Here is a 24,525-nt window from a genome sequence, read left to right as displayed (position 1 = left end):
GGCACCTAGGTGGTTCTATCAGTTAAGCATCTGCCTTCAGCTCAGGTCATGATCCCAGCCAGGGTCCTGGGATGAAGCCCTGCATTGGGCTCCCTGTTCAGCGGGAGCCTGCTTCTCCCTCTCCTCCCTACTTGTGTTCTCTCTCACTATCTCTGTCTCTTAATAAATAAATATATTAAATAAATAAAATCTTTTAAAAATTATAGTATAGCAAAATACAAAAACTTGGAAAATATGCTACTTCAAATTTGTATAACATACATAATTCTATCATCATATGTTCTTTATACAGCTTATTTTGTTTTCTATGTAATTTAGACAATATCTATTTAAGAAAAAGACTTAGTAATGAACATGTAATTTATATCCATTTAAAAAATCAATCTTAGATATTTTCACATACTGGATAGTTTCATGTGATACCAATATTTCTATGTCACTGTAAAAATTAAACTGTGGAATTCTTATAATGCCATTTAGGAGACAGTTATTTAAATTTATTGTTTCATTCAAGTTAAAATAAAAAGTTAAACTCACAAAATACAATAAAGAGCGTTTTTGTTCAACCACAAATACAAATCAGAAACATCACAATCTAGTTCAACAACAAAAAAAGTAAACATTAAATTAGTTATTCAAGTAGAATTAACAACAAACATGATTTAATTATACCTAAGATTATCCAATCCTAAAACTACCAACTACTTACAAGGACTGTTCACAAAGAACTTATTTTTGGAGTCCAGGATGACAGGCTATAGAGTAAAGAAACTTGTAAGACATTCAAGGACATATAGGCAGACCAATTAGAAGTCAGCAAATTGCTTTTAACTCAAAAAATAAGGTGTATGAACAGCAAAATAACTGTCCCAGACCCCCAGGGACATTAATTCTGCCTTAGATGATGTTTGATGTTTTACATTAATTCTCATCTTGGTACTAAAGGTACCAAGAGTAGCATCAGAGGTACTTTTGTCACCTTTGACACTGATGGTAAGCTTCCTTTAGTGGTCTCCCAAATCCACACCCCAGAGCAAAGAGCACACATAAGTAAAGGGAAACTCACTCTAAGAATAAACACAAGACTCTGGGCAGCAAAAGCCAGGTGGCTTTCTGCTTTTCAGAGCAAACAAAGCAGTTCTGAAATTAGATTTCCAGATCTCATTCACTGACCTACAAACTGCTGTGGTTTTCAATGATATTCAAAACTTGATACACGGCAGACACTGAAAATTAAATTCTTTTTCAAATATGTCTTATTCCCCCAAAATGAGGTAAGGTATTTTCCCCTATCTTTACTACTAATTTGCTACTTGAATTAAACATGTTATTTTCCATTGGCAATTTTCCCACATTTAAAAAACAAAAAAATTTCCTTGAGAAAATGTGAGAAATAAACAAAACAAAACAAAAACAAAACACCTATAAATTCTGAAACAAATAACTTTAAATGACAGTAACATTAGTCAGCAAAGTTGGCATGTTTAATCAATAAGGAAGTCAGGGAATAATATACTAAAATGTGTTGATCTATGTAAAAACACTACTTCGCCTAAGGTTACATCCAAATTCCACAGCTTCCAAACAAGTACTTCCTCAGTTAGCAGTGTGAAGTGTGCTTTAATTCACAGTTTCAGTAAGTACAATAGTTCTTTAAAACCATAAAGTATATAACATCTCGACTCCAAGAAACTGTATTTCATGTCAAAGAAAATTTTCTTAGGTAATACTAGCCTAATGTTTGTCGATAACAATGTTCTAGAAAAGTTTTGCCTCAAGGAATGCTCGTTTAGATGAATCTGACTGCCTCAGGGACATTTGTGGAGAATATCAGATGTTGCCAAGGGCACCTTAAACAGTCTTACTGGAAGACTAGGAGGTTGCCTATAATTTCATACTATACTGTATGCCATGAAAGGCCTATAAATATTCTCCTGATATTCTAAAACTGGTTCTTCAGCAGATGCTAATACCATGTGCCAAAGCAATTAGCAAGCTCATATTTCAAAGTATCCTGCCTAGAGTACCCTATGTAAATATTTTGAAAGTCACAAAGTAGCCTGATGATAGAAAAGTAAAAGAGAGCTGTGATGAAGGGACTATCAAATTACTATATTTAGGAGCTCTAGCTAGTAAGCATTTTAGCGTATTCAGGAAGATAATGCCCTGTAATGTTTTATATATTTGGAGACACAATTAGATTAAGTTGTTGCATTTTTAGTGTCTCTCTTTCTTTCAATCCTGCTAAACAGTGGGCCTTTCCTTATGCTAAGAGCAAAAAATGTACAGAATTATCTGAAACATTCAACACATTCCAAAATTGATCATATAAATTTATGTTCATTTTTATCAGAGAATATGTCATAGAATGACTTATTTCATATAAATATTTAGTATAAAATCTAGCATCAAATAAGCTCATTATTACTTGACTTCAATCAGTACAAAACACAGAAATCTTTGAATTTTATTCACTCCATATTTTCTTCAGTCTAGCAGCTAATTAAACTTGCTACAAAACTCTAAAAACAGAGAATATATGTCCAGTGAAATGGTTCATACTTAAGAACTTTAATGAAGTTCTAGATGGAAAAGTCTCCAGAATATATGTGAACAACAAAATTATTTTAAAAGCTAGAAACACAATAACGTATTTTATGTTACGATTCAATTTCATTTCCTTTTAAGTCAATAGAATTACAACAGTCTTTGAAATTCAACATAGAACACATAGAAAAATGAGGAATCGGGACACCTGGGTGGCTCAGTAGGTTAAGTGTCTGCCTTAGGCTCAGGTCATGATCCCAGGGTCCTAGAATGGAGCTTCACATGGGGCTCCCTGATCAGCGGGGAGCCTGCTTATCTCTCTCTCTCCCTCTGCCTGCACTCCCCAGCTTGTGTTCTTTTGCCCCCCCTCTCTCTCTCTAATAAATAAATAAAATCTTTGAAAAAAAAAAAAAAGAAAGAAAGAAAAATGAGTGATCTACTACGGACAGAAATTGGTAGGCTGCCTCAGCACCCATTCAACACTGATTACACTTGTTTATATATGATAATAATGTGTGAATTCCTGGTATTTAATTGTAAGAAAAAACCTTTTCCTTTTCCGCTTTTATCCACATTGAAAATAAATCCACAACTGTAGGGGGGCTGAAGTTAAACATAATGACACCTCACAGTTTCCAAAGATGCTGTAGTTGTATTTCTAAGCCAAATAACACCTATTGTAAAAACAATTAGTAGTCCCTTTAAAGCCACTCCTGCCTACCTGAGATATTCAGAATTTCATTGTGATATCAAAAGAATCACTAATAAAAATGCCAACTGTGTGCAACTGTCATATGTCGTACGCCTCTAGAGATAAAAACTATTCTTTGAACAATATAAGGTACAATGCAAATACTGGCTTTTCATTCACTAATAATGATTTACTTTAAAACTAATGAAAAGGCAGGCTACGAGAAATTTTCTATTGCAGTTTCAAGATACAATTATCAAATTTTGGTGAAATCATTATCTCATATAAGTGATGCTCCTTCAATAACTGTAATAAAAATTCCAAATCATTATCAATGTATTGGTCCAGCAGAAATGAACATACAGTTATTGTGATCATTTAAAAGAACCAAATATAACATTTCAAAAGAGAGAGAAACAGTTTGAGCTGTTCATGATGACTCATTCAAAGCACCCAGCTGTTAAAAATAAGAATAAACAAACATACAAACGTGATCTTCAGAGATAGAGAAAGTGGGTTCAACTCTCACTAATCTTGGTCAGATAAATTAAGTTTATTGAAGCTAGCCTATCCCATTTACAAGAGGAGATCAATAATCTCTTACTTTTATGTTATTAAAATATTATACTAAAAAAACTCAATTGAAAAATGGGCAGTTCTTAAAAAATTTTAGTGTAGAATTACCATATGATCCTGCAATCCCAATTCTGAGTATATTTTCAAAAAATTGAAAGCAGGATCTTGAGGAGATATTTACACACTCATGCTCATAGCAGCCTTTTTCATGATACCCAAGATGTGGAAACAATCCAAGTGCCCATCAGTAAATGAAAGCATAAAGAAATGTGGTCTATCCACACAGTGGAATATTATTCAGCCATAAGAAGAAAGAAAATTGTCATTTGCAACAACATGGATGAACTTTGAGAGTATTATGCTAAGTGAAATAAACCAGTCACAAAAGGACAAATACTATATTATTCCACTTATATGAGATACCTAAAGTAGTCATATTAATAGATACAGAAAATGATATGGTAATTGCCAGAGGCTGGGTGAGGGGAAAATGGGGAATTGTTGTTTAATGGGTAGAGTTTCAGTTTTGCAAGATGGAAAAGTTTTAGACACTGGTTACACAATGATGTGGATATACCTAACACTACTGAATTGTGTACTTAAAACTGGTTATGGTAAACATTACATCATGTCTTTTTTACTACCATTAAAACTTAAATACTTTTTATTTATTTTTTTTAAATTTTTATTTATTTATTTGACAGAGAGAGATCACAAGCAGGCAGAGAGGCAGGCAGAGAGAGAGGAGGAAGCAGGATCCCCACTGAGCAGAGAGCCCGATGTGGGGCTTGATCCCAGGACCCTGAGATTACGACCTGAGCCGAAGGCAGAGGCCTTAACCAATGAGCCCCCAGGCGCCCCAAAACTAAAATACTTTTTAAAGATTATACTAAATGGGATAATATATTTAAATTGTCTGGCATATAATAGATACCCCCCAAAAAATTACAGACCAGGAAGTGTTATAATGCAGTATGTAAGGACAAGAGAGTGGAGCCAAAATGCCAGTACTAGAGAGAATCCTGCTGATAACACCTGTCTAACCCTGGGCCTCAGTTTCCTTGTCTACATACTGAGAGAATAATTGGGCCTTCCTATAGGTTTATTATTAATTAATGCGTAAAAACTTTTAATACTACTGACATTAGATAAACTCTATGAAAGTGCTTGTTATTACACTATTATTAATATCTATACAAGGATAATCTGTGACTACTTAATATGATATATTTTTTATTTTATTTTATTTAAAATATTTGCCTCTTTTGATATTTTGAATGAGTACATTTTTACCATTTCACCCCCTCTATTTATGAGTAGAACTTTTAAAGTAGCTTATTCATATGAAGTATAAAAAAGTATTCATTTAAATGATTTTAAAAGCCATTTGATTAGAGCAATAGCTAGTCATTAAATAAAAGATTCTAATTATTTCCAATAAAAGTGTATAATAAATTTGTGTTTATTTTTATAAATATGAGCCTTTAGTTTCCCTGGCATCTTTTTTTTCCCATCTACATTATTTTGACATTTTAGTTGATATACACACACACACACACACACACAGGTATAGATATCATACATATTTAATTATTACATAATTAAAGATATTTCATATCAACATAATTAGCACAGATGATTAGTTTTCAAAAATAAAACAAGACAAATAGAGAATATCCCTTATAAAAAATAACCCAGCCAAGTAGTTTATTTTACCTTGTATGTTCAGACAACATAGATAAAGATATGGTATTATGTTATTGACAAAATCCCAAAACAATCATCTGAAAATAAACACATTAGCACATAGTTAAGTCTTAAATTAATATGAAGAACTTAAAAGAAAGGTACGGGGGAAAAAAAGACTTACATATTTGTTACTTGCTATTTGATTATGTGTAGAAAATACACATATATATCAAATTTAAGTTCCTTTTCTAATTTATATCATTAGTAAACCAAACTATTAAATAATAGAACCTAACAAAATTACAGATTGCTATAATGGCAAGGTACTTCATATTTTCTTTTGTATATTTAAAAAGTATAACTTTAAAATCAATGACGTTTCTAGTGAAGCAGTCATGAAAACATATGGAATTGTATTGAATTATCTCTATTTTACAATAAGAATGGTAATACTGATTAGAAGTATCCAAAGCATGTAAACTATACATAAAAAAGAAGTCTATCTCACTTAAATTCTAAAGATTTTATTAGTGATTGCCTTTAAAACTATTAAATGGACCAATGAAATACGACAGTGTTATTTACAAAGGAGGAAATAAAAGTGTGTATTAGGCCTGAATTCTGAATAGACAAATCAGCTATAAATGTTCAGAAGTAGGAGACACTATTTCTGATAAAGGTCATTATTTCCTTGATAAAGTAAGAAGCTTGTGATTGGGATATCAAGACCCAGGTGATTTCCAATGGAAGAATGTTGAGGAAAATATCATCCTTTGAAAGAAATTACATGACTGCAGAGACAAAATGGTTTTATAAAGTCTCTTTACCTTTCTACCATGTACATTTGTATGCTATATTGTTATTATTAATTTAATTATAAGATATTCTAAGTATGAGCAAAATATTAAGCAAAAATTTTGTGATCACTTTGAAATAATCGGGCCATGACTATATATACATGAAAGAAAAATGAAAACTAAAGTTTTCATTTTGCAAGTATAAGGAAGTATTCAAAGATCTCTTAAAAAAATAACAGAACAGTGCAATTCACCATCTCTGGTTATGATCCAGGCAAGGAGCTCAGCCATCTCTGATGTCAAGAATCAAACTCAAAAGCATAAATCTTCTTCTATGGCATTTCTGGCAAATCTTACTTTGTACACCATCTTGTAACTCTCCCAGAGATACTAATGCTAAAGAGATTATCTTCCTTGCTTCCAGGACTAATTGCTGTGTGAATTCAGCAATGGCATCATTTCTAGTACTATTTCAGGGAAAGGTACTTTGCATTTAATCATACTTGCCTTTCCCCACACCCCCGCATTAGAGGAAATAAAAACCTTGTGTAGAGAGTATTCTCTTTCAACTAAGTGAACAACAAGTAATTTCTTTCTTTTTTTTTTTTAAGATTTTATTTATTTTGGATTTATTTATTTGACAGAGAGACAGAGAAAGAAAGAGCCAGGGCAGGGGGAGGGGGGAGGGGAGAAGGAGAGGGAGAAGCATACTCCCCGCTGAGCAGAGAGCCGAATGTGGGGCTCTATCCCAGAAAGACACTTAACCCACTGAGCTACTGAAGTGTCCCAACAATAAATAAATTCTAATTCCTTCCCGCCAATCACATTACCTATCTGGACCTACAACCAAATATCCATAGCTTAAAAAAAAAAAAAAAAGGTTTCACAGAAGATAAATCTAAACGATTTCACTAGAAAAATGACTTGTTTGATGAGGCTCTCCTTAAAAATCTATGTGGGTGTTCTTCTTTGATCTGACCTCCAAAATTTCCTCTTAGATATTAGCAAACTACTACTCCTTCAAACTTCTACATCCAGAGCCTTAGATACTGGATGCTCCAGCTCTACTCTGAATAGAGGACAGAGGGCTAATCTTAATTTAGGGAGGGAATAAGATAGAAGGAAGGCAAACAAGTAATGGCAATTGACAATAATTCCCATCCATGGGCACAAGAATAATTTCAAGAGACACTTAGATGGATGAAACAGACATAGTTGTTACCAAGATTTTCCTCCTGGTGTCTGGCTTTCCCTTCTTCCTTTTACTGTTAATTCTTTCTCGTTAGAGATGACATTCCATAGCCCCCATTCAGCGAGGTATAGCCATGTCACTGAGTTGAGGTCTGTGAGATACACACATAAGTCATGTGTGACAACGTCCTGGTAAGTACTAGGGTAAGACACATTGACCTTCTCTTCAATCTTTCCTGCTGGATAGGAAATGACAACTGATGATAGAAAATACTGATAGAGTGACCCTGGAAGTTCAGATCTGGACTGCTCATTTTGTCAAGCTCACTTCAACCATCACATGTTTGAGAAATAAAATTCTATCTTAATTCAGGCATGTTGATTCAGAGCCCCCGTTTTGCAAGAACTTAACCTATCTCTGACTAACGCACTGACAATTATAGGTGAGGCAGAAGTCAAAGACATAAATCTGGACTCTCTGTAAAATATCTGGATTCAGCCATACAACCATTAAATGAAGTGCAGTGGTTGAAAAAGTGGGGAGATACTGGTTTTTAACATTACTTAGTAGGCAGCAAAAAATATTTAAAAACCTTAGAGCAAAAAATTATGTGGTCAAAGAGAAACTATAGGAAAAGAATCAGATGAACTGGCAGAGGGAGTGCCAAGATGCATATAATTCCCATCTACTGTTATCACTCTAAAATTGAACATGACAGTTTTGGCACAGTGTTTCCATTTTAGTGCATTTTGAAACTTATGGACTAAACCAGTTTTGTACTTGAAACCTTATATTTTATATAAAATTAAATTTTCATTTACATTACGGAACTGGGCTGGCAGTGGTCAGAAATGGAAATGGTCAATAAAAAGCAATACAGTTCTAAAAGGCTTTACTTAATGACTGTGCAGATGGCAATGTACATTAAATATAATGTTCCTGTATTTATTAAATATTTTTCCAATGTTAACTCTAAGCCTTCACTGTGCTAATGCTAGGTGAACAGTAGGATTTTTTTTTTAAGATTTATTTATTTATTTACTTACTTGAGAAAGCATGAGCAGGAGGGGTGGAGGGAAAGGGAGACGATCTCAAGCAGACCCCACACTGAGCACTGAGCTTGACACAGGGCTTTAACTCACAACTCTGAGATCACAACCTGAGCAGAAAACAAGGGTTGGATGCTTAACCAACTGCACCGTAGCACCCCTGAACTGTAGGTTTTTTTGAGAGGGAAGAGACTACCATCTGTAACTGTAGCAAGTTCAGCATCTAATAAGGAGGAGGATCTGTAAACTAGGGGAGGTAGAACGAGTAGAAAATAAAATGAAAGAATTTTCATAAATGGGGAAAATGTAAGGAAATACTCCAAGAACTTATAGGAGCTGGATGTTGTGCCTAGAAGAGTCACAGATCAGACTTCAGAAAATAAATACATAAAATATAATAAAATAATTCTAGCCCAGATCATGAAAACTAAAGTTGCATAAGAATATAAAATGTTATTCTGAGTCAGAATCATGAGATCTAAAAGCAGTCTTACCGTAGTCTTATTGTAAAAGTAGGAAAAAAGATGTTTCATAGCAATATACGATGTTCTTTTGGTATATTAGGTAAAAAGCTTAAGAGTGTAATCACAAGCAAGCTGACTTCTCTTAAGAACCAGAAAGGCATGTGGTGACCACACATATAATAGCAAAGGAGATTATGCTTGCATTTGTGAGATGCAGAAAGCTAAACTAGGGAGGAAAAAAAACCAAAAACCCTAAAACATGTCTTAACAACATTTTAAAGGGAGTGCCTATTTTCTTTTTTTTTTTTTTAAGATTTTTTGTTTATTTATTTGACAGAGAGAGAGAGAGATCACAAGTAGACAGAGAGGCAGGCAGAGAGGGAGGGGGAATCAGGCTCCCTGCTGAGCAGAGCCCAATGTGGGGCTTGATCCCAGGACCCTGAGATCATGACCTGAGTCGAAGGCAGAGGCTTAACCCACTGAGCCACCCAGGTGCCCCCGAGGGAGTGCCTACTTTCTAGTTAGCATGTAAAAAATATTTATAATATGAGATATAATCACTTTGGTTTCCTGATGATTTAATCTGTTACTTACTTGAAGACAAACACATACAAAGTATATATATAATACATACATATTTATGGATAAACCTATATATATATGCATATAAATGTATATAGATAGATAGATAGATAGATAGATAGATAGATATCTCACAAAGTAATTTACTTCTTATTCTACTTGGTTACACTTTCCTGATAATTCACTAGAAGTTATGAGAGCTGGAGAGTTGAAAGTACTTCCCTTTAATTTCTATCTGTTAGAATGAACCCAAGGCAAATTGACTAAATTTTGTACTCAATTCAGATGGGGTCTGACAATGGGGTCTGACAATGTGATAGCAGTTCTACCTGACAGTCCCTTCCCAGAAATGAGTAGATGAGCAGGCATTCTCTGACCTGCTTTTCTCATGTGACATCTGACTCGACAAAATCAATCTTAACTGGTGAGTTTGGTAGTGGTGGTCATGGTAGTGGGTGGGTGGGTTAAGAAATAGGTAGTGGAGGTTGTACCACACCTTTCTTTAACTAGGACTCAGATGCCATGGATTGGGGTTAGACTACTGCATGGGGCTCTGCTGCTGTAGTAACTCACTCCAGAATCTTCAAAGACTACTTATTGCTTCTCTATAGTCAATTGCCTCTTTCTTGATTGAGTCCTCTAGTGACTTAAACAATATGAATACTAGTCAAATATAAAAAAAAATATCACCTGCTACAGTCTTTACTAGGTCTGTTTTGCAAATACGTATACTATATACACTATATACACTTCCATGGATTTGTAAACAGTGTGGCCCATAGTCATCAATAGATCGAAGGAGAAAAAAAGATCAAAGTAAGAGCGGAAAAACACTTGTGGGAATGCAACAGATTAACTGTGAAGAATTACCAAGGACAGTCTATGTGCTCAAGTATGATAAAATATAGGCAACTGTTACCACAGTTCAAAATATTGTTTCATGGTGAGAAACACTAAAAATGTACTTTTTAAAATCAGAATTAGATATTCATTATTGAAAAAGTGTTCCTGAACACAGAGAATAGTGGTTTGATTTGTTCAGTTTCTCTAATTATTAATAATTCTTTATTTTTTACATATTGTTGAAAAGTAAAGTAGTAAAATTTCCCTTCCTGCTAATAGCACATCCCAAAGGTAATCGTTTCATAATATATATGAATATAAAATCAGCACACTGCACAACTTAAATATCTACAATTTTGTCAATTATATCTCAAGTAAGAAAATTAATTTTAACATACTACAAAGGAGAAGCCCTCATGCTAAACGTATGCTGACTGTTCAGGTAATACAACCGGGGTGCATCATAAATCTAAGGAAAGTACTGAGAAAGTATTCTTTAAAGATTATGTTTGAATCTCCATGCCTTTTAAAGCAATGAAATACTCTACTTGCAGTAGGCATAGAAACCAATTGTTCGTTTACTAACTAATAGCAGTAAAAGTTGATAGGCTCTTAGGGGGCTTTACTCCTCTGTAGCCACTAAGTGGCAGGAAATATCCGCCCCCCCATCAGCCATTACCTCCCAAATAATCTGTATACTCTACTAAGATTAAACCTCAACTCAGATGAGAAAAGGAAATAAAAAGAAAAAAAAAGTTTAAGAAAGGTTATCATACTATCCAATACATCCAAATCAGGCATTTTAAAATTCAACTTCTAATTTGAGGGACACTGAGACGCTTAAGTCTGTATTTTACATTTTCACAACACTTAACATGTCCTTTAAGGTTGATTTTTTTAAAGTCAAATTGTAAGACTTTTTTATTTTTTTCAGTATATCTAAAGGGTATTAAAAATTAGTTAAGGAATAAGTGCAAACTGAAGTTGATTATGGGTTTTGCAAGAAAAATGGCAAGTATCTCTTGAAACAATGTTCAAAATGATCCCCAGGTTGTCATTTGTCTGTTTTGTAAGATGATGAGGCTGTGGTTATGATTTTCTCCAATACTCTTTTTTTAGAGGAGTTTAGGTTCACAGAGAATTTGAGAGGATGGTACAGAGATTTCCCGTACACCCCATGCCACCATAAAAGCATAATCTCCCCATTAGGAATGTTCCCTACCAGAGTGCTCCATTTGTTACAGTAGATGAATCTACACTGAAACCTCATAATTACTCAAAGTCTATAGTTTACCTTAGAGTTCATTCTTGGGATGTATTTTCTATGGGTTTGAGCAAAGGTATAATGATATGTATCAACCATTATACAAACACACGGAGTATTTTCACTGCCCCAAAAATCTTCTATGCTATACCTGTTCATCCCTCCTCCCACCCTCTACCTCCACTCCCAGGTATTTTTATTGAACAATAAATTTAATCAGAAGCATTTGAATGTCAGCGGATGGGTACAGTTCTGATTTTATTACATGAGTTATTTGAAATTAACATGGCCATCATTGCCATGTACACTTTTATTATACTGCTTCCAACATATAGTATCTTTTTTTTTGTCATTTTTAATTACAGTATATACCTCGGAGAAGTCATAGTAGTTGAGATTGATAAAGGCATTATATCATTTATTATCAATTACTTCATTGGTTTCCAAATTCCATATTCATTTATTACATGATTAAGGGTATAAATGAATTGACTTATAAAACACAAATATTTGAATATGCACTATATGGACCACTTGATTCAGAAGCTAATGACTTTGTTTTCTTATAATGATCTAGATTTTCAATTCTCCTCAGAGGCATGCATACATTTACACATGTAAGAATGGAGTGAAGGAATTCCTTACAACTGTTCTTGGTAAAGGTAGTATTCCACAATTGCTCCACTGGGGTATCTGGTGTTCTTGATTTTATCACTACTCACCAGAACTAAAAAGGTAGTAAATGTGATGTAACCAGTGTATCTATTAAATATATCTTGTTGAAAGCTTTTTGTTTGTTTGCTTTATTTTAAAAATCATAAAATTATACTCTGAACATAACATTCTGGATCTGTCTACTATACTTACTTTTAAATGAGTTGACTTCTCTATATCTTTAAGTTAAAATTTTATTTTTCCTAAGATATAGCAGTTAGAATGTCCACAGTACTTTTTATACTAATTTACAAAAGGACAGGTTTTCTGTGTATATACTGACATTCTGTACACTTTAAAGGGCAACAAAACTTTGTTCAAAGAGCATTGTTAGTATAAAGTGGTCAAAATTATTTGAAGTTTCTTCTGTGCTAAGTTTGGCTTTGGTTTAATTATTTCTCTGTGATTTATATTGAGGAAATTGAGAAAACGAGTCATCAATGGCAGTGTTTCCTATGTTCATCTACTCTTACATAATACTTCCTTTCCATGTTCCTGATTCCTAAAGCTTTATTATACATAGTATATAGTTATATATTTAAATTGCATATGATATATAAAAAGTACATCTATCTTAAAAGCCATTCAGTTAAAATATAATGATGGACTGCATTTTCAAATATTATTCAAAATAGTTTTCAAATATAATTGAAAAGAAGATATAGTTCAAACTTTCATTAAGGAATTACTTGTAAAATAACATTGCTTGTGTAAAACAGTCACACAAAGAAAAGTAAAGGCTAATCCTAGTCTTGGTTATGCTTAGGTATTTCTAACCTTTTTTGTAAATAAAATTAACTATGTCCTTAGGAGAGAAAAGTAGACATAAGTACTTCAGTTAAATTATTTCTAAAAGAAGAGATTAATATCTTTGTTTCTTTGTCTTTGTATAAACTAAGTATGCAAATCCATTACTTAAGATATCAATGCTGATGCAGAACATTTAAAGGTAGATTCATGCAGCACAAACACTTCAAGCAATGCCTCATCACCTTGGGCTTCCAGATGAAAATGAAAAAAAAAAAAAACAACAACACATAATATCTTAAAAAATACAGAATTTTAAAAAAAGCTAATGATTCCCAAGAAGGGAAAAACAATCTGTACATTAGCAGTGAGGTGAATGGTCTAAATACAGATTCTGCATTCTGAGTTGAGATGTCACACTATCACCATACATTTTATCATGTTAAGAATAAGCAACAGGTAGTTAAAGGGGTGGAAAAAAGATAACACTTATCTTCTCCATGCCATCCAAAAGCTATCTTTATAAAAACATAATTATCTTAATAAGTGGTAATGCTAAAACCTGATATAATTTTTAAAAGATAATTTATTATATTTTCATTTTTACAAGTCCTCCAAAACAGATATTTGCTAAAAATATTTCAGTAAATCCTTTACTTAGATATAACATATACTTTTAATCGTCCTCCCCACCCCCCGGCCCGTACCAGAGATCAACTAAGGATAACTGAAAATACTACAGCAATAAAATGCTCTATTCTGTGTCTGCATAAGTTGGATGAATGATTCCTGGAATATTTAATTATTTCAGGCAACTCACCTTGCCTCCATAGTTTTAATCAAACACACTTACAAACTGCTCAAGCATAACTGGTCGTCTTTAAAAATGCAATAAAGGAATTTGAATAAAGTCAGAGAACAGTAAGATTGAAGGTTTAAAATATATTTTGGGGAAGAAAGCCTAACATTTATTTTAAAAGATTTTCAAGCAGCCATCAATAAATAAAATGTCATTATGTGAAGCATTGTTCAAATAATGACAAAATCTTCAATATTTTTTTTTCCAAATCAGGACATAAGCAGAAATCCTTCTCCAGGTTTAGAAATATCTCATTTGCTTGCTTGCTTTTCTGATTGTATTCAATATTAGCATAAACTTGAAAAAATGTGTAAAGGATTTTGGTTAGCACTAAAATGATTTGAAGCTTTGTTCGTAAAGCGTGTAAGACAGAGTCCTCCATTAAATATTACCATTATCATTACCATTTTTCACCCCTGTACCCATGCCTAGTATCTATGAGTTACATCTAATTTTGAAGTAAAAATTAGCGTCTCTTCAGGAATCCCTCTGCCAGAAACAGCTACGTGTTTTGCCTCTTCAGTTGACTCATGTGAGGGGTGTTGGGAGCAGGGGATAGAGGAGCCAAGATGAAAACTAATCTAAGCTTCCATTTATTTTCCCAAATCGTGACAGAGTGTGAGCTGATGAAAGAAGTTAACTCATGTCTACGTAGGGCAGTGCAGATGGACTCCACCAGAAATTCTCTCAAATGTCACCATAAAGGTTGGCAGGGTGTCTGTGAATCACTCTCGCTTCCTTTCGGGCCTCCCGGGTTTTAAAAGGTGGGCTGGGGGCTGGGGGAGGTAATCAGGTGCCCGGGCCGCCACCTCGCTGGGACAGCCAAGTTGAAAGCTGGGAGGTGAACCGCGCTTCTCTTGCCGGCAGCTCTTCCCCGGCTCCATTCAGATCAGATGGGAAAAAAGACTGGAAGTCACCGCCACCGACTCCAAGGCAAACAAACGTCTCAACACCTGCCTCGTTCTTAATAACCCCTGAGAACACACCCCGGGGGAGTCTACAGTTTAACCCTTTCAGAGCCACCCCTACGGAAGTCCCCCCGCCACGACCCCCCTCACCGGGCGGATTTTCCGGCAGGGATGCAATCCGGAATAAAACCGTACCGAATGCGTTACAAACACGCTCTGTGTTAAAGTAAATGCCGGAGCACAAATCTGATCAGCAATCTGATGGGATCAAGCGCAGTTCAACTTCTGCCCGCTGGTGCGCCCAAACCACCTCCCACCCCTGGGAGAGCCGGCATTTAGAAATCTTACATCTTCCTCCCTCCTCCCTCAAATTCCTTAATGGACCATTAGTAACGGGATCGATCCTAGTTGCTTGAGTGGCAATCCATCGCAAAGGCGCATCTGCCGTGTTTACTACTGCCAGAAACACCATTCAAAAGTTGAGAAGGTAGAGCCAGCACTTTGGAAACCTTTGGGGGCCGAGGGAGGTGGGGAGGTACGCGGGAGACGAGGAGGCAGGAGGCAGGAGGGCACCTGGTGAGACCCGAACTCCAGGGCGGCCAGCAAGCAGCCTCTCCCGAGCACTAGCCGGGAGGGGTCATCGCCACCGCGAACTTCCCCCGCCCCGAGCGCCGCCGGGCTCCCCGCGCCCCTGTCCTCGGAAAATCGAGCCGCCGCCCACCCACCCGCAGCCGCCGCGGCCCCCGCCTGGGAGCAGCGCGCTCTTGCGTCCGGGGATGGGGGTGCGCAGCACTTACGTCTCGGAATTTGTTCCACTGTCCGACTTCCTGGTCATACTGAGAGATCGTGGTGAGCCATTGTTTATCGTCCAGAAAATTACCGCCGTCCGACCGCCCCCCGGCCGCAGCCACCGCCGCCGCAGCGGCGAGAGCCTGACTGCACCAAGCGGCTGCACACACACACAATACGGCTGACACCTTGAGCATCTGGGAAAGGAGACACAACCGGGGGGCGGGGAGGGGGGCAGTGTCAAACAAGGGGTAAGAAGACCGGGAAACCCGGGAATACATGCATCAGCGACGACCGGGGTAGAGGGAGGAGGAGACAAGCAGGGACGGGGTGCCCCCTCCCCGGAGGTTTTACCCCCAAACCCGGGCGCTCACACACGCGCAGACCCGCAGACCCGGGGGAGGAGAGGGGGTATAAGGGAGGAAGCCCAAGCTGCAGCACCCCGCGCGGGCAAAAGAATGCTTCCAGGCACATCACCTTGTTGTGAGCTTGCACTGAGCTCGCAGCTCCTGCTGGAAACGCAGCCCGGCTCTGCCAACTCGCGGCTTTCAGGAGCTGCTGCACGCGCCGCTGTCTGGAGCGGTCCACTCAGCTCTCTGCGCCAGGCGCGCTCCCCGCATCTCCACCTCCCCCCGCGCGCTCTTCTCTCGTTTACTCCCCTGGCTTCACCCCTCCCTCCCCCAGCTCCTTTTTTTATTTTTTTCCTCTCCCTTTCCCACCTCCTCCTATCCCACCTTCCTCTCTCTGGATCTGAGCTGCAGTCGAGTCCGGATGCGACGCTCGGCGGAAGGCAGAGGATGCGGTAGCTGCTCGCCCAGGAATCCTTATCTGCTTTATAACCTCTCCCCTCCAGAAGAGGTTCTCATGTTCGCGAGACTGCCTGAACATTCTCTCTGCTCCTGGACTGATTTAACACAAAATAGCTGTAGCTCTCTTAGTTGTCTCTGGTCTGCGATTTCGAAGCTGGTCACTCAGACGTGCGAAATGAGATCTGAAGAAAACTTTATGCATCGCCAAGTCACGAATCCCTTGGAGTTTAAGTCCTGTAAACCTCTTGGACTGAGCTCCACCCTAAGACAGAGCCATATCTGTAGGGTCTTGGGAGATGCTTAATGCCGAAAATTAAAGAATATTTGAGTGAATTCTGGATTATAACACAGTGCAGACTTTCACGTTAAAGAGTGGAAGTTCTTTTCTTTTCGACAGAGAATCATTACTAGGTAGGAAGTTTGAGTACACCTGAATTTTCCACAGCCGTAGATAATTTCCCCTTAAAAACTCCTTGACAACTGTATTTTATGCTCTGAGACCAGAATCAAAAACTTTAAAACCCTAATCTGTGTCTCCCTTCTGAAAAAAATGGAAGAAGAGCATTTTCGAGACAGAACACTAATTTTGCTCTCCATACCTCTATTTATGACAAAATACTTGGCTTTTCATTGTTTCTCCACATATTCAGAATAAGCTGGAAGGAAATCAATAATTAGCCCCCTGTAAACAGAGTCTGATGAAGAGAATCTCTCCCAAAGACTGGAAGGATTTAGGTGAAGTGAATATTATATGTAAATCAGTAGATCTATGGAGGCTAAAAGACCACAATAAGGCTATGCATCTCTGAATTTATTAGAGGTTATTTCAGCTAAACTGTATCTCCCAAAGCTATGACCTTTGAAAATTTTGTGTAGTTTCCAAAACTTGAGATAGTTAAATAGCAGTAGTACCTTCCACTTCTATTTTCTATTTCGATCTCATATGACATTTGTGTAACACTTTTCAAACTATATTAAAATAGGAATCAAAAAGCATGATTAATATTGATTTCTATCTTTTGTAAATATAGGACTTAAAATGAATATATAATACATAAATGAAAGGGGAAAAAAGATATTTTTCTCAAATGCCACTCTTTCCACTCTGATGATGGGGGAGAAAATGAGAATCCACAAGCACAATCCATAGACACCCTGATTGATGTAAACTCACATTAGATAACTTTAGAAACACTGATGTGTACTAATTCTCCAGTTATGTTTATTTCAGTTTTGTCACAGCTGGCCATGTCATATATTTCAGAATATTCTGAAGCACTATCTTGCTTAGGAGATCCTTTAGTCAACCATTGATAGGTCCACCCTCCACTAACCCCTCTTTCTGTTCCCCATCCATCAACCCCCTACATCCTTATAGTCACCTCTCTACCATAAAATTTAAAGTATTTTACTCTCAATTCAATGAGAATCTTTTAACATGTTTAAAAACCTCATCCTTTTTAAAAATTTAATCTAATGGAAAAAGCACAAAAATTATGCCTTAGGTGGAGCTATGATGCACAGAAGAATTTACAATTGTTAAATTGAAAATTACCTTCTAGTCTTTGTAAATTAATTTTTTAAAATTTTAAAAATGTTTTAAAAAGGTGTATTTTATTTGCTATAAGATATTTGATGAGGGCGGCACCTGGGCGGCTCAGTGGGTTAAGCCTCTGCCTTCAGCTCAGGTCATGATCCCAGGGTCCTGGGATCTAGCCCACATCGGGCTCCCTGCTCAGCGGGGACCCTGCTTCCCCCCTCTGTCTCTGCCTGCTGCTCTGCCTGCTTGTGATATCTGTCAAATAAATAAATAAAAATCTTTAAATAAAAAAGAAATACTTGGTGAGGGATGAGGCTCTAACACCCCTCCACCCCCCAATGTTATCATCTGTTATACATTTTAACATAAATACATATTGACCCCCCAGATGCATCTATTTCACTACTGACACTGACATGTTCATTGAATCTCTTCACATCTTGCTTTCACTGCTTGTTCTTATTTTGGGAGAAAAGCCTCTAATAGTGTATCAAACTCCACATCTGAGGGTAGAGCAGGATTTACCAACAAACTGCAAGTTTGAAATGCTGTAAATCAAAAGAAATAGATTGAGTGCATTTGTGCTGGTCAGGTATGGTTCAGTTCATCTACTACTACTGGCAGAGCTCCTTAAACCTCTACCATGCTTCTAAAGCCATGCCGTTGTTTCTGGGCAAGTTAGTAGTGAGAATAAAAGTCTACTAAGTGTGATGGTTTGATGTATTAATCACAGGGAAGTCTCCTTTCAGTTTCTCCATATTACTGAATGTTTGGGTCTTCAAAGAGCCTGCTTTCAAAATTTAAATAATCCTGAGAGAATTCACACTTCAGTTAACACCTTGGTTATCAGTTAACACCTCAATGGAGATTAATTGAAAACTTGTGGAGACAAAACACAGCAGGGAAGAATACAGGAAGAGTATTAAGTGGGAGGTAATATATGGAAGGGGTAGTTAGGAACCTTACAAGTCAAAGTAGGTTGGCACGGAGGGGAGTAATTCACTGACTGCTACCTGGTTTTATTGAGAACTTTCATGGGAAATGAAAAAGCTAAAAAAAAAAAAAAAAAAGAAAGAAATGGAGTGGGGTGTCTGGGGTGGGCAGAATAAGACACTGACACCAGAATTAAGTAGATAGAGCTTGGTTTTGTGTTTCTGATCATGCTTTACAAAATTGAAACTCACAGCAAGACACAGGTATTCAGATTCCCAGTCCCTTTTCTGTCACTTCATTACAAATAATTTTTCATATACATTATAAAAAGCCAATATTAAGGCCAGTCCAAGCTTGAACCTTACCTCTATATTTGTTTCCTTAACCTTTTAACTCTTCTTCTGCTAAACATTAAATTAATCAATTAACAAACATCGATTATCAAATATGTGCAAAATATTGTACTAGAAATAATTTTTATATTAAATCTGTTTCTTCTCTAGGTTTACTTACCCTCAATTTTAGATCTGCTATAGTCTAGAACAATAAATACTAGGTATATGGTGACAAGGGGTCCATTTATTACCATCTTTGAGATTGGGATCTATGAAGACCTTAATGGAACTCCATATCTTTAAATTCACACACACACACACACACACACACACACACACACACATACACACACCACTCCTCTTTTAGTTGCCTTTAATAAGTTATCTTTCTTTCATAGCTGCTATAAAAGTGTTACTCCTAACTATCCTGAGGCTGTACAGAATAGTTCAAATCATTGCATCTTCCATGTGCTAGGTACTTTATATCCGTGCTACCCTTTATTGCTCACAGTTTGCTCAGCATACCATAGTTAGTAAACACAAAGCAAGGATTTTTGAGGGCCTATGAAGTCATCGAGAAAGATGATGCTTTTAAGTTTTCTCTCTATATATAGAAACCTCTCCTTTTGGATCTTTTGCTTATGTTCTTCCGTTCCACTGCCCCCATATCTTTCCTCTCCCACTTGTTGTGCATTCATTTAACTTTATTTCAGTAAGAGTGAGGACTCATCTCTTGGTAGTCAAAGAGAGAAGGGATGGTTAAATCAGGGAGCTTGCTAAGCTAAGACAGAAGTCACTCTACTTTAATGCTGAGTAGCTTAGTCCCTGACTCTAATGACCTTGTCCACTCAGACCTCCAGTCTCAACAAAAGCAAGCCTGGAACCCAGCAGGCAGTCTACCGGGTTGGCTGAGAAGAAAATAAACCAGGCTGTCTCCTTCTTCTTATGCCAGTGAAACAAATGTTTGCCTTTCCTTTATAGCCAGCTGGTGAAGAAACGGAGAGATGGGCAGTAAGGGGCTGTGTAGAGTATATGTCATCACCAGAAGTTTTGGTTAAATGATAGATGAGTTATCCTAAAAGCACAATTTGGCTATGTCGAAATATTTCATTGTAAGATAAGAGAAACAATACTTGATCTATAAAAGTCAGCCATCTAAGAGTGGTGCCTTATGTCAAATCCAAGAACTTGAGCTCATGAGCTATGAGCTTGAATACAGCATATGAAAGAGGAAAAAAAAATGAAGCAAAACTCTAGGTATTAAAATTTCAGAAGGAAATTAAAGACCTGCCAAAATCATCATAAAAACATATCAGGAAAGAGCATTCTGTGTCCTCATTTTGGAATTTTATTTAACAAAACCTTAGATGTCTTATACATCATCTGTGCTTGATTTAATAGAAAACAGCAGTAATTACTAAGATTTGCATTAGGGCCATCAAAAGTAAACAATTTTTTTAAAACTAGAATGGAATTGTTAGAATAGTATATAGTCTTTGTTTTTTGTTTGTTTTCAGAGACCAACCTCACTTAAGCTAACAGAAGATACCAGATATCTGAATTGATAAACAGGCCCACTTATGATTTATCTTAATCTAAAACATTTGGTAGATAAACAGACTTAAAAGCTGTAATGAATATGGGAAGCACATCAATCAGTTCAATTACTGTAACTCTTAAGAAGGCATTTTTCAACATTTAAACCAGAGGGTGAATCTGATTAAATTAATTGATTACTAAGTAGATGGTACTGGAAAGTGTCCAATAAGGCAATTAAAATTTGTTTTTACTTTATATTGAAATATATATATTGACTATTTTTAAATATAAATATATTATATTATATATATTTATATTTATATTTTTTATATATATTTTATATATATATAATATATATATATATTTTATATATATATAAATATATATATATTTTTATATATATAATATATATATATATTTATATATATATAAATATATATATATATTTATATATATATATTTTATATATATATATTTTATATATATTTTATATATATATATAAAATATATTTTATATATATTTATATTATATATATTTATATATTATATATATATAAAAATATAAATATATTATATTATAAATTATATTAATTATATATACAAGATACTGACACAAAATGGTTAAAATGAAATGTACAAGAATATTTAAACAGTAAACTCTACATACATGTTCAGAAATACACGTATTCTTATAGTTATGAAATTTTAAAATCTGCAAGTCAAAAGACCTTTAAGAATACCTCTGCTCTTGAGACAAATACAGGCATGTTTTTTTTTACAAATTGGTTTGACCTGCAGATTTATTAATATAGCAACCTTTATATAAGAATGTATGTTGAATCAGAATGTTTTTTGGCCTGGTAGAGTATCAGCTATAGTTACAGTTTCTAAATCATGATATACAAAGAATCTTTTATGTTTACCTTTGTGAATTTTTGTTTGTTTAGTTATTTTTAGCTGACTAGTGCAAAACAGGCTTTACATATCACTCTTTATTATATTAGTATTGGTTACCTATTTTCAGAGGATAAAAAGTATCCCAAGTGATATTGCAAATCCTTGACACTTTGTTCTGTCTTCTTGGATAAATGGGAATTACTCTCTATGAGAAGCAGTTGTATTAAAAAAGAGAATGTTATGATTACTGTTCATATGTATGTGTCAAGCATCCCGTACTCCACAGGATTGCTGAAAGTAAAGAACATATTTAGTGAAAATTTATTTTGTTTTTTTTTAATATTTTATTTATTTGACAGATGGAGATCACAAGTAGGCAGAGAGGCAGGCAGAGAGAGAGAGAGAGGAGGAAGCAGGCCTCCTGCTAAGCAGAGAGCCCAAAGCAGGACTCGATCCCAGGACCCTAGGATCATGACGTGAGCTGAAGGCAGAGGCCTTAACCCACTGAGCCACCCAGACTCACTATTTAGTGAAAATTTAAACAAAAATCTGAAACAATTTATAAGTAATACAAGTTTTTCCTCTCTTAAAGTTAAAAAACTATTCTCTAGCTATTTACCTTAAAAATATTTATTGATTCCTTTCTAAATGTTAAGCAATACGCTTGGAAGTGGATGCAAATGACATTTCCAATAAGAGTTAGTATCCAAATATATAAAGTCCTTATAAACCTTAATACTCCCAAAATAAATAATCCTACTAACAAAATGGGCAGAACACATCAACAGCCATTGCTCCACAGAAGACGTTCAGATAGCCGATGGAAACGTGAAAAGATGCTCACCAGTTATCATCAGAAAAATGCACATTGAAACTACAATGAGGTATCACCTCACACCCATCAGAATGGCTAAAATCAACAACACAAAAAAATAACAGGTGTGGCAAGGTTGTGGAGAAAAAAGAACACTCATGCGTGTGCTATAGGTGGGAATGCAAACTGGTGCACCCAGTGTGGAAAACACCTTCCTCAAAATGTTAAAAATAGAACTACTTTACGATCCAGCAATCACACTACTGGGTACTTAGCCAAAGAATTTAAGAACACTAATTCAAGGGATACATTCACCCCTATGTTTATAGCAGGATTATTTACAATAACCAAGATATGGAAGCAGCCCAACTGTCCATTGGCTGATGAGCAGATGAAGATGTGTGTGTGTGTGTGTGTGTGTGTGTGTGTGTGTGTGTGTGTATTGATAGATAGATAGAGAGAGAGAGATAGACATAAATATATAGATATAGATACTATTCAGCCATAAAAAAGAATGTAATCTTGCCATTTGTAATGACACAGACGGAGTTAGAGAGCATAATGTTTAGTAAAATAAGTCAATCAGAGGAGGAAAAATACAATATGATTTCACACATACATGGAATTTAAGAAACAAACCAAATAAGCAAAGGGGAAAAAACAAGAGAGAGAAACAAATAAAGAAACAGACTGTTAATTATAGAGAACAAACTGATGGGCATCAAAGGGAAGGTGGGCAGGGGGATGGTTTAAATAGATGATGAGCACAGAGTGATGTATGGAAGTGAAAGTTGAATGGAAGTTGAATTACTATACTATACACCTGAACCTAATATAATAATGAATGTTAACTAATTGGAATTAAAATTAAAAAAATAAATTAAAAATATATAAATACTTTTAAATAAATTATAAAAATGTTAGTTGAGAGCTGCTTTAAAAAAAAAAGAGCCACATCTTTCTGCCAAGAATGGCAAGGAAAGCAATAAAAGACCATGGTTATTTATCTTGGAATATCATTTATTAGATTGATACAATTCCTTTCTTTTTTTTTCTTTGAAGAGCTCAGATTCTGAATCTGTGCTTGATATATCTTTGGTCTTATTACATGGGCGATGAGAATAAAATGTGTGAAAAATAAAACTTCTATAATGACAAAAAAAAATATATGTATATATATATATATGAATAAGCTGCTGCATGATCCCATTCTACAAGAATGGGATCAGATTGTTTCTGGAGAGAAAACACAAAAATTAATAATTTAACTAGACTGAATGTTAAGATAGGAATTATGTCAATCAGGTCCGTTCCTAAACCCAAACCAGGACACTAAAATGTGAACTGTGATATATAAACAGAAAGTTTAGAGACAGGCTTGATCTCAGGCAAATAGTTCAAACAAAACTATTGAAGACCACATTTCTCCATCATGAGCCAGCTTAATAACATGAAACTCCACCTCATCAAATTCATGTTTGTTCATGGTGTTAAAGAATGCTCAGGCACTTAGAAACCTCACATACTAGGGGTGCCTAAATAGCACAGTTGGTTAGGCATCAGACTCCTGGTTTTGGCTCAGGTCATGATCTCAGGGTCATAATCTCAGGGTTGTGATCTCAGGGTAGTAAAATTGAGCTCCCTGTGTGGCTCTGTGCTGAGCACAGAGTCTGCTAAAATTTCTCCCTCCTTCTTCCTTTGCCACTCCCCTCCTCACATACACTCTCTCTCTCAAATAAATAAATAAATCTTAAAACGAAAAACGAAGGAAAGCTCATCCTTATACTAGAGATCTAGGGAAAGGGAGAGATTCTCTTCCTATAGCTCCTACACAAGCAAAGGGGAGTTTCCCCCACCCCCTTAGAAGCTTCAACATTTGCTTCTTTGAATCACATTAATTTTGACTTGGTTGCATACGCAATCCTGAAAAAATGCCCATGCCAAGGA

General features: G+C 35.8%; 1 protein-coding gene across 4 annotated transcripts in view; it reads right to left on the bottom strand.

Moving 5' to 3' along the window:
- SPOCK3 (SPARC (osteonectin), cwcv and kazal like domains proteoglycan 3) overlaps positions 1 to 15,913 on the bottom strand; it is a gene marked incomplete at both ends in the record, with an annotated part of 492,934 nt that extends 477,021 nt beyond the window's left edge. For 2 of the 4 annotated variants that reach the window (XM_080797425.1, XM_080797426.1), the window contains one exon: positions 15,720 to 15,908. In XM_080797425.1, coding sequence (XP_080653551.1) covers positions 15,720 to 15,908 — 189 coding nt within the window. Of the gene's footprint in view, positions 1 to 15,719 lie in introns of all 4 variants that reach the window. The other 2 variants (XM_080797427.1, XM_080797428.1) reach the window with 2 other exon arrangements.
- Positions 15,914 to 24,525: the final 8,612 nt, after the last annotated feature.

This window comes from Martes martes (genome assembly GCF_963455335.1).
Source record: "Martes martes genome assembly, chromosome: 2".
Lineage (NCBI taxonomy): Eukaryota > Metazoa > Chordata > Mammalia > Carnivora > Mustelidae > Martes > Martes martes.
This window is presented reverse-complemented; position numbering and strand designations above follow the sequence as displayed.